This window comes from Sinocyclocheilus rhinocerous, unplaced genomic scaffold, assembly GCF_001515625.1.
Source record: "Sinocyclocheilus rhinocerous isolate Xijiao unplaced genomic scaffold, SAMN03320098_v1.1 scaffold807, whole genome shotgun sequence".
NCBI classification, from domain to species: domain Eukaryota; kingdom Metazoa; phylum Chordata; class Actinopteri; order Cypriniformes; family Cyprinidae; genus Sinocyclocheilus; species Sinocyclocheilus rhinocerous.
The window spans coordinates 649656-661516 of NW_015650326.1; the positions used below are offsets into that span (position 1 = coordinate 649656).

Below are 11861 nucleotides of genomic sequence, written 5' to 3' on the forward strand. Positions count from 1 at the left end.
TTGATTGCAATTGAATTCAGCAAGCCAAAAATACATTTAGCACATACACGTTGTGTGAAAGTGCTTTGATCACATTTTCATCACAATGCATTCTGGGATTGCTTTATCCATAAGGTATACACGTGAAACCTCAGAATCTGGCCAAAATGAGGAATTTTATAATGCAGCATAATCTTGCTGCTTACTGACTGGAACAGCCTTTAAATCGCCAGTATGCATTTACTTTAAAACTTAGGGATAGGTTGGCAGCTCACTTTGGTTTGGAACAGAGCCACAGAATAATAATAATAATAATAATAGGAGAAGATAAAGAGGTGAACATATAGCTCTTACAGCTACAGTATAAGGATACATAGGGGTAGTCAAATTAAAGCAATGATCCATTAAAGAATAAATTGTTTGACAGACTTCCAATATGGTCAATACACTTGCATGCATTTGAATGTAGAGAAACGTCACACTTAATATATTTAACATATGTACAGAAGCACATAAAGTATTATTCTGAGAAAGGGAGAACACAATGTAAAGAGTTTCAGAAATGAATACTACCCTTCTATAATATATTTATTTTTCAGTATTGTTTAATGTTCAACAGAACTTGGGTACATAATGTTTAATCATGCCCTCACTAACTGTAGTTTTCTTTGGCTGGGACAATATGTTTTCTGAGGATAATGGTTCATGACTAGTCAAGTAAGTGTTTACCATTAAATCCACACAGATGTCTTTCCATTTTTTGCTATTGTCCCTGCCCTCTCAGTGCTGGCTTTCGGTCGTGCACCCTGTTTCTCCTGAGCTGTATTGACCCGGTTCTGTTCTGTCATTGTGCCACCAGACACAGGGCTGCTAGCTCTGGAGATATGAGCACTTTTTGTGTTATATGTCTGAAACGCCATGTCAAGTTGTTCCTGAGCTACTCGTAAATGGTGGTGCAGAGTAGCCAGGTCAGAGGGAATATTCTCATCAGGACTTGTGCAATGCTGTTCTGGAACCACTCTGGGCATGTTCTGGTCCTGTAGGATGATGCTGTTGGGAATGCGACCCGGTTTGTCCGATTTAACCACCAGGTTGTATCCTGGCGGAGAACTAGAAATGTTCCTGGAGTAAGGGTAGCCGTATGGAGGTTGTTGACCATGGCTTCGACGTTTACGAAGAGTGTCACGGAAGGCACCAATCCCCAAATGGAACATCTCACAAACATTGAGCAGCAGGCAAAGACAGCTCACCACATACATGATGAGTAAAAAGATGGTCTTCTCGGTGGGTCGTGAGACGAAGCAGTCTACCCTATGCGGACATGGGATCTTGTTGCAGACATACGAAGGGTTAACACGGAAGCCATAAAGGAGATACTGACCAGTGAGGAACCCCACTTCAAAGATGGCACGGGATAAAAGCTGAAGCACATACATCCTCATCAAGCCTTCTTGCATGATCCTACGGCGGCCATCATGCTTCGCTGGATCTTTGCCATTGTCTGTCTCTGGTTTGACCTCCTGCTCATTCAACGTGTCTTCTTCATAGATCATTGGCTCGGCGTCATCTTCCTCCAAGACCTCCTCTAGGTGGTGTCCATTTCTCCACCGACTGTGGCGGTTCCTCTTTTGATAAATCTGGTTCTTGCACCGTTCCTCCTCTGAGGCACGGGCGATCTTATGGATGGCGTAACCCAGATACATGACGGACGGGGTGGATATCATGATGATCTGGAACACCCAGAACCGGACGTGTGACAGTGGGGCGAAGGAATCGTAGCATACGTTGTCACAGCCGGGCTGCTTAGTGTTGCAGGTGAACTTTGTTTGCTCATCTGAGTAGATTGACTCACCTCCCACTGCGGTCAAAACGATCCGGAAAATAATTAATACAGTCAGCCAAACTTTCCCCACAAACGTGGAGTGGTTGTGGATTTCCTCCAGTAGTCGAGTGAGAAAGCTCCAACTCATGTTGGTGACAGAGACTCTTTACTTATGTTCTGCAAATAGGAGAAACATGAGCAATGTAAGCCAAATAAAAATTCTACATGCATACATATACAAGATATTGGAAAAATTACAGTTTTTGACACAAAAGACTTATTTGCTGCAACCTGAATTATGCAGCTTTATTAACAAGGCAACATTCTGTTGATGTTTACAGGGTGCACCTCTACTTTCCTTTAAAGGCTGATTGATGTCTGATGTGTTTGAGGTACTGGAGAACGAACATAATGGACTGTGCTTCAATATGCAAAATATTGCCTTAAAATAGCCTATCATAAGTTAAATTCAATAAGAGGTACAGCATTCTTCGTAACAATCAAGGAGCACTGTGAATAATAGAAACGGTACAAACACCTTATACTCATTATCAATGCACTTCGCTCTGTTTATTCCTGAGAACTCTTCTTGGATTAGGTGCCAATTGTGGATGAATTTCCTAAGTTGTTTTGTGTGATTTTTCTGTTTCTCAGGTAAGGTATCAGGATGCGCAGTTCTTTAATATTGCCTGTCAGGCAATGGTGCAGCATAATCTCTCACTACACACAAATCAAGTCATTTCCGAACTCGTTTATTTCAGGTCACAGATGAATTGTTCCTAAACAAGACCCTAAGGACAAAACTCGGCCACAAAATTTCAGTCAAAGCTCAGCCCATGGGTATGTCTGACAAAGATTATTCAGAAGATGATCCAACAAATAAGGGTGAGTCTTCAGCTCTTTGAAAAACAAAGCAATATTATAGCAAACTTTAAAATCATATTAAACAAAAAATCATGGTTTTTTTTCATTCATGATTCATGACACTTTTCATTTTAAAAAAGTTTTATACTATTTGAAAAATCATGCGTACACATTCTGGGTTGTTTCAACCCAACTTTGGGTCAAATATGGACTAACCCAACCGTTGGGTTACATTTTTACATTACATTTTTAACCCAAAAGTTGGGTTAGTCCATATTTGACCCAAAGTTGGGTTGAAACAACCCACTGTATCCCAACAATTGTGATATCAGAATAATGTTGCATTGTGATATATGGAGCTGTCTGACATATGCATAGACTCACTCCCTAAAATCAAGGGGTTAAAAAGGATCCAGTTCATGGCAATCTCAAATTCATTCCTATCGGATGTAGGCTACAGTCTGAGCGAGCGAGATCAACCAAGGGGTGGAGCTTAGCAAAGGGTCAATTTAAAAAAAAAAAGTTTCTCGCTGAAGTATATGAACTGGCCCCTGTTCGTGTTTTCAACATGCCATTCCCTAATGTGGGATTTGCCATCTCCCATACCATCTGAACCGGCAGGAATGGCTGCCACAGGCTCACATTGTGTATCTTAGAGGAAAGCAAGGATAACTGGACACAGATGGTACTCACTATTCGTGGAACCTCATAGCCTGAGACACCTCAGGGAAAATAGGTGTTTGGTTGAGTGGATACTTTCAAAGGAACATGTAAAAAAAGTGTGCAATCTTTAAATGCAGTTGCTAAAACCTCAGCAGATTTGAGTCTGAAATGAAATGAATCATTTTGCTCAAGTTTGCTCAGTGTAATTGACGGTATGTTTTCAGTTATCAGGTTGTGCACATGGGTTAAAGAGTACCGTCATATAACAACATTTATCCAGGTCAATTTAGGTAAGGTCATGTCGAGTTCAATTACGGTTGTGCATTTCTATTAGTCACTCTTTTGCCACTCAAATCATAATCAGTCAATGAAAAATAAGTCCCGTTGTTAAAACTGCATTTTACATTGCATTCATACGGTTGCCGAGAAGTGCAAAGCAAATCACAATTCTGAAAACAAAATAACAAATTACAAACGCAAATGCAAGTCTAAAAAACATAATAACAATTCAGAAAACACAACAACAATTCAGAAAACATTATAACAAGTCAGAAAACACAATGCCAAATTCGAAAACAAATTAACAAGTCAGAAAACAACGACAAATCAGACAAACCGGAAAAGGTAGGTATAGTTTGAGACAGCGCCATTGGTTTGGGATTACTCACCGCTGACTGGACGAGACATCTGTCAATCAACGTATACAGGAAGAACCAGCCGAAGAACAGCAGAGTCGTGGTAGAAAGTTCAGCCACTTTTAACTAAATGTAAATATACTATGCGCTGTCTCAAACTATACCTACCTCTTCCGGTTTGTCTGATTTGTCGTTGTGTTTTCTGACTTGTTAATTTGTTTTCGGATTTCTCGTTGTGTTTTCTGACTTGTTATAATGTTTTCTGAATTGTTGTTGTGCTTTCTGAATTGTTATTTTGTTTTTTAGACTTGCATTTGCGTTTGTAATTTGTTATTTTGTTTTCAGAATTGTGATTTGCTTTGCACTTCTCGGCCACCGTACATTCAGTATCATTCATAACCTTATTACTTCAATCTCATTCGTGGAATCAAATGTGAAATTACAAAGACTTTGGCATACTGGCCCAAAAGGTTGTCTTCTATCACTTAAACACACTGTATAAGCCACTGAATGTATATGTGTAATAACTGCCTATAACAAAAGCATAGAGTAAACATGCAGATCATAAATATAAATATGTGTCAAAGGATGACTAGAGGAGGCAGTCAAATAAAGACAAACTATTTATATTGTGTTATAATAATTACCCCATTCTCTTTTTCCAGAAGTTAATATCACAGATGAGATTTGAAAAAGAGATTAGATGATTCTGTTGTAAATGTTTACATCTCTGTGAACAGGGGGTAAATCTTAGGCAGCTATGGTACTTTGTGAATCTGTGTGTGCTATCTGTTCTGTCCATAAAACTGCAAAACACAGACAAAATGAATGAAAATCTGAATCATAGTGTGCAACTAAACACAAATATTGTCACAGCCAGAGGCGGACTTAACCATTAGGCAAAGGTAGGCGACCGCCTTGGGCCCCCAAACGCCCCTGGTCACAGCCAATTCAGTGATGTAAAACATGTGCACCTAACTGTGCTTGATTTGCCATAGAATTAAGCAAAGAAATATGCCCTTAATTAATGAACAAAATCGTATAGCCTCTCAATCAGCAGTGTTCAATCAAGCAGCTTGAGCTACATTTAAATTAAATTTAACAGTACAGAGAATTTGCATAAAAAATAATTAAAAGGCTATGAATTCTGTCTTAAAACAAATGTTATTAAATAAATGTTGGTTATCTACATTTCTATGTTAACTGCTATAATTAAGTTATGATCATATATTGTACATTTCACACATTTTTTCATGTTTCTTCAAATATGACTTGTGATTGTCTTGTAATTGAGTCACTTAAAACACATATTCTACATGAACAACTGCAAAATGTAAATGCCAAATGTATCAAAGTCAGAGACCAAGTAGTTTATTTTTCATTAAACCTGCAAATATACAAATAATTAAAAAGTTAATTTTGAAAAATGACAAACAGGATATTGGGGTGCTGTATTAATATGAAGGATTTTTTTTTCGTATTGATATTTTTTACAGTTTTTTTTTTTTTTTTTTTACCGGTTTTTTGAACTTTGCACTGTGTTGCGTTCTAGAACTAAAGGAATGTAACCACTTTTTTCCCAACTAAATAGGCCTACGTTCATTTTTTAGGGATTTTTAGATCGCAGATATCATTCGTCTCTCACACGTGTTATCGACTACGACGAAATTAGATACGGACATTGGGAAGCTGCTCCGAGGAAACACCTCCCGAGGACGTGCGCTCCATCCGGTCATAACTTTCCGCCAAACTGCGGCGACCTCTCAGCATTCCACTTCAGGTGCGCACAAAGAAGCGGTCGCCTGTCCACAGTCAAAAGGAATATCGTGATCCATTATCATCTAACAGCCACAGAGAGCGCTCCGCATCCCGTGTGCCCTCTGCAGACAGCGCACGAGAGAGCGTCAGTCTCATTGACTCCTCACACTCATCTCTGACTCGAGCTTGTTTTGCACCAACCGCCGGGAGAGGAAGTACAAAGAGAAAGAAAAGTGTTCCTCTGGCTAAAGGCCCTGAATCAAGGGTTTAAACTCCTAGACTGACCGCTGGTGTGTTCCAGCACAGTTGCCATGACAACCTCATGCACCGTAACCATACTAAAATCACTTGAAAAGGGTAGGTTTACTATAGAAAACCTAAAATGTGTTGATAAAAGTGTGACTGACAGATCGACTGGCCTGTGTAGTGGCGCAGTGTTCTACATTTACAAGGAGAAGGTCCATTAATATCCAACTATTGTTTAATTTACAGAGGAACAAATCCTAAAAATAGAATTTAGAACACAACTAGTGAATCATCTATTTTTTAGTAAGATTTACTAAATAAAGCCAAGACATTGGTTGGCAATACTGGTTACAATATTTTCACCATGTAATTGATTTTCAGGGGCATTTTACCTTTTTAAAGGCATTTTTAGAATTATCTTATCAAATGTATTTGTGTTGTCTTTTAGGTCAAATATTTATTCAAGTAGTTATTTAATCAATCAGAATACTGTGGGCTGTTATCAATAACATTTTATCAACATCAGCAAATGACACACTCCAAAGGTGGCACAGCCTAGGGCGGCAATATTATGAAATATTAAATAATAAAATCATTATTGTCAGTTATTGTCCTTGATATTGTAATAATGAATTGATTTATAGAACAAATACAAAAAGGCAGTCAATGACTTTAATCGTGACTTTAGGTTAATATGGTGTGGCTTTTTTTGTTGTATCATTTTTGTTCATTTTGGTGCCATTTTTGCCCCATTCCCGGTTTATTTCCAACCCTGGAGAGAACTAAAATTGTATATATTCTGTATACATCTGACTACACTTGAAAAAAAAATATCATGTGAATATATAATAATTGTACTTTGCAGCACATCAGAAATGATGCAGTATTGTATTTATCTGTATAAACCTGTAATTCCAACAATGTTAATTATTGTTCAGACCAACAAGAATGCAGAAAGACAGAGACTAACCTTAATATATTCTTGTGTTATGTAAGGGTTTTAATTTGTTCTGCTCATCACAGCTCTACAGAAGAAAGGCTGTTGTCTAGAGGGAGTGCCTTACTCATTCACAATAGACATAGTGCCATGACAGAGCATTGCATGTTCAGTGAGCAGAAAACTATCAGTGGACTTCTATGGACGTGTGTGTACTTAAGCCTCTGTGAACTGGATGCCCACTCACTCAGACGGACCATTGGCCTCCATCCTCCAGAGGCCATGCCTCTCTGCCCACTTACATGACAGAACACATCTCAAATGCCGTGAACCCCTCATCGGTTATTCTCAAGATGAGTGTCTGCTAAAACTTCATAACAATTTAGGTACATCACCCATTCATGTCACCTCTCATAGATGCATCATGAGTCATGAGAGCACGTGTGCCATTGCTCCAAAATCTGTATGTCTACAAAAATGTAAACAAAATATGCAATCACCAAAATCATTAAAATAATTTTATATGCAATCACCAAGCATCAAATATAAATGAATACTGATATTGTATGTAAATGTATGTATTCTGCAAATACCCGTGGTTTATCATGATCAGAGAAGACATTTGCTAGACCTTAGTCAATCTGTAATTATACAAAAATAAACAAATTCTAAATTCTTAAATCAATAGTAATCTGGAAAAACTCAGAGTGCCTCCACCTTTCTCTGAACCCTCCACCTTCCCCAGCTCCACCTGTATAGATCTGCTACGGGGTGATTGTATATGCTATTTGTGCAGCAGCAGTATGTCTTAAATACTCATGGCACCATATCGCTTCATGCATTGGCAGTAGCAAGTTCCTGTACTTGCTTGCAGCAGCAGCAATAATCTACAACTACAGCAATAACCAACAGCAGCAGCAATTCAGCAGCAGCGTAGCAGATCTGTTCCGCCAAGACCAAATACATTAACATTGTCATATCCATCACCATGCTAAAATGTTCAGAGAGTTGTCATGATTGAACTGTATTTGTCAGGTACGTCATTTCATGCTCCACAAATAAATGAATAAATAAATAAAGCAGGTTTGGAATGAGATGGGAGTGAGTAAATGATAACAAAATTTAGATTATCACGTTAATTACTTTCAATAGTGCTTTGGCAACATCATCTGTCATCTGTCCTTAAAGCTAGTTTGGTTGCTTTTTTGGGGGGATACAGTTGGACTGACTGGTGAAGTGAGCAACCAGTATTTGCTCTTTCTAATGTCAACTTTAGTTTCTCCAAAAATCTTCAGTTGATGGGGATGGTCTTAGGTCACAGATGTCAGGGTTTATGTAATAAATCAAGTTCAACTGAGAAGTGCCCTCAGAGAAACACTGACAGAAAACCCTCATCTAAACAAGAAGCATATATCTCCAAAGTCCTTCCAAAGAACCGCTTCCATATACTGACTCTCTCTCAGTCACACACACACACACACACACACACACACACACTGGGTGGAACCATCAGCTAGTGTGGCGGCTAACCTATAGGCGGTTTTTGTTGTGGCAGTCTCATTTGGTTACATCTCTTCACTGAGCCAGGCTTAAGGCTGCCTTTTGGGTCAGTGCCACTTACACAGAGTTTGATGAAAACATGAATCTACTGAGGTGACTTCGAACAACTGCCCAAAGGTTCATGCCAACATTGCCAGAGAAACTTCCCTCTGAAGTCTGAAGTCTCTCATCCGGCTAGCACCATAATCAAGTGCAGAACGACATCGCTGGAACGTCACACAAATGACAAGATAATGTATATCTACAGCTACAGCCGACTCAGCATGCTGTTACAAAAGCATTCTCAAATCCAAGATCAGTGGGCTCACTTAAACTGGTTGTTTGAGGACAAAACTTAATAATAGGATAATATAATATAATAATAATAAGATGTTTCAGAGACCGAGCAAGTTATTACATTTTAATGAAAGATTACAAAGATACACATTATTTCTCTATTGGATAGTATACACTAATATACCGTTTACATAGTCTAAAAGTTGACTTTTCAGCACCTTAATCTGCATCAGCTAAAGAATTATAAAAACTTCTGTGTACGTCTCTGGTACCATCACATATAATTCTATATTTCAAGCAAAAGGAAGCCCATAAATTTAATGTGGCCTAGAGCAAAATGAATCCATTTAGAAAGTGTTCAAGCATTGAGACACTGCTGCCTAACTGAACTCTGTCAAAGCACTTAGGGTGTCACACTGCCAATGAGCTTTTGTGCACTTCTGACATTTCAAGTGGTAAATGTGAATATTGAGAATATGTATGTAAACCCTGGAGATGTATAAAGCACAGGTTATAGCAATTCACTAATTATCCTCCAAAGCTTAGCTGCTGAAGGAAATTATTTTTCTGTCTGTTCAGTGATTCATAAAATGCTTCACTTTCCTTGCATAGAACAGTATAAAGTGTCCGGATAGAAATGGTTTCGTCATGAGATTGATTTATGACTGTCTGTGTGGCCATAAACTGTTGGCCATATTTCAGACAAGACCTCTTAAAACATGTAAACTGTAAAACACACTTAAATGGCGGATATCTTACTGAAATTTGTTGTTCTGGAATGGTTTTTGAAAAAAGCAAGGCATCTTGCTTTTTTCAAAGCTCAACATCTGCAGATGTCAAATGACAGGGGGAAAAAAACATGTGAGAGGTTTTCCTGGATAAGAATCTTTTTTCCATTTCCTTTAGTCCCGCTAAAGTTAAAAACAATATTTCATAAACAGCAGTTTAATAGACACCGGCTGTTCTGTTTGCCACAGCTAGATCTGATTTTTACAGACACCGATAAGTACATGCATTGCATAGTAAACACAAAACTAAATAATAGCTTTAATAGATGAAACTTTTACATATTCTGAAGAAAATGTGAGCTGTTGCCCATGCAAAACTCACCGCTACAGGTTTACTGTGTTATATTTTGTTGCCAAGCCATTGCTATAAGGTGTTCTGAGTGTTTTTAGCATGCTTGTATTCAATATTTTGGTCTCTAGACATGACTTGGGTTCATCCTTCATTGTAAGTCTATGGATTTTCACTTTTTTGTTTAAAGCAGCTGTTGCACGCATGCCAACACAATCATATAGACACTGCGCTCATCATATGGAATAGTTTTTTAACACTCAACTTCAGCAAGCCTGAGGTTTTTTCTCTTTCACATGATCTTGTCAAAACTGCCCATGTCATGCGGGGGGTGAGGCGAAGCCTAAGGACTCTTATTCACTCCCGGGTTCACCAGGGTTGTAATAGCAACAGAGAGCCAGATCTCTTCCTCAGAGGCCCAGCAGAGCTGCAGCGTTCTGGGTGAACTCAGCCAACTCACGCCCCAGGCCTCCCCACTTCGTCTCTGACAGCAATGAGAGACTTTCTCTAGAAATTCACTCAAATCTAATTTTCTATTCAACTTTTCACTCAATTGTCATGATGAGAATTGAATTTGTAACTACTAACTAGAATTCAAAATAGAAGCATATATTTGCCACATGACATTGTAGATAAATAATAGAAAAAAATGAATTATCTTTCAATTATTTTTCTGTACATACTCATAAATGTATAAATAGTATCAGAATTTGCAACTATACTAATTTGAGACCACTAGATGGCAGGGCTGTAAAATTTAGAGTGACTTTTAGGGAAGACCCTTGTGCACCATGAGCTTAGAGTGACTTCGCCTTTTCTTCATATACTGTGAATAGGTTAATGGTTCCCATTTGTGTTAATTTAGAAAGATCCATAACCAAAACAAATATTTATCCAATTGTACTGAATTAGCTAAATGAAGACACAAAATGTGTGTGCGAAGAAGAGTGTGCTGTAGAATGTCTCATCAACAAATAACCTCACAAACACTGATCAGTTCCCAAAATCCCCGTGGTTGAGTAGTTAAATTAAAACCATAATAGCATTTGACATAGCAGTCATTTCATGCTGCAAATGACAACATTCAGAAAGCTTGAACTGACTTGTTGACTTGCAGGACACTGTCTGGATATATTCCAATTAATGGTTTATTAAGTTCAACTGAGCTTTAAAGGAATCTTTAAAAAAAAAAAAAGAAACAGAAAAAAAGAAAATAAGAATGTGTGTTTTTCTTATATATATATATACAGTATATATACAGTGGGTACAGAAAGTATTCAGACCCCCTTAAATTTTTCACTCTTTGTTATATTGCAGCCATTTGCTAAAATCATTTAAGTTAATTTTTTTTCCTCATTAATGTACACACAGCACCCCATATTGACAGAAAAACACAGAATTGTTGACATTTTTGCAGATTTATTAAAAAATACTTTCCGTACCCACTGTATATATATATATATATATATATAATGTGGTTCTACCACATGCACATTTACTTATCTGCATAGACTCCTTCTACCTTCACATTTATTTAACACATTTGGCTCATTTGCCTAATTTTCTATTTCATATTTCATTCTGTTCTGTGTGACTTCTATACAGAATCTCAGCCTTTTGAGATCTAATTTGAATTAGAGTCTGATTAAATTAATAATGGGGTTCAAATGTATTTGACTTAAAATTTTAATAATATTTTAATAATTTTAAAAGACCTCTTCCAAAAGCACACAATAAAAAAAAAAGATTTATGTGCAGGAAACCTTCACTCACTTGTAGGTGGATGTTGTATGTAAACAAGAAATGCTGATATAAACCTTCTCTTGCAGATGTAGGAGTAAATCCAAATAAAGTTTAAACTTGTCACATGTTTTCCCTTGAAAAGGTCAAAAGCCTAATTTCATAGTTTATCTTGTTTAAAGGGGTCATATGATGCGATTTCAATTTTTCCTTTCTCTTTGGAGTGTTACAAGCTCTTGGTGCATAAAGAAGATCTGTAAAGTTGCAAAGACTAAAGTCTCAAATCCAAAGAGATATTCTTTAT

At 37.6% G+C, this 11861-nt stretch overlaps 1 protein-coding gene across 2 annotated transcripts in view; it reads right to left on the minus strand.

Moving 5' to 3' along the window:
* Positions 1-562: 562 nt before the first annotated feature.
* The window catches only part of LOC107711690 (gap junction gamma-1 protein-like), a 16302-nt gene continuing 5003 nt past the window's right edge, over positions 563-11861 (minus strand). Inside the window, exons 1-2 of one of the 2 annotated variants that reach the window (XM_016516706.1) lie at positions 5644-5812; positions 563-1978 (exon numbers count right to left, since the gene is read on the minus strand). In XM_016516706.1, coding sequence (XP_016372192.1) covers positions 711-1949 — 1239 coding nt within the window. In that variant the 5' untranslated portion in view covers positions 1950-1978; positions 5644-5812 and the 3' untranslated portion in view covers positions 563-710. Of the gene's footprint in view, positions 1979-5643; positions 5813-11861 lie in introns of those variants that run through there. The other variant, XM_016516708.1, reaches the window with a different exon arrangement.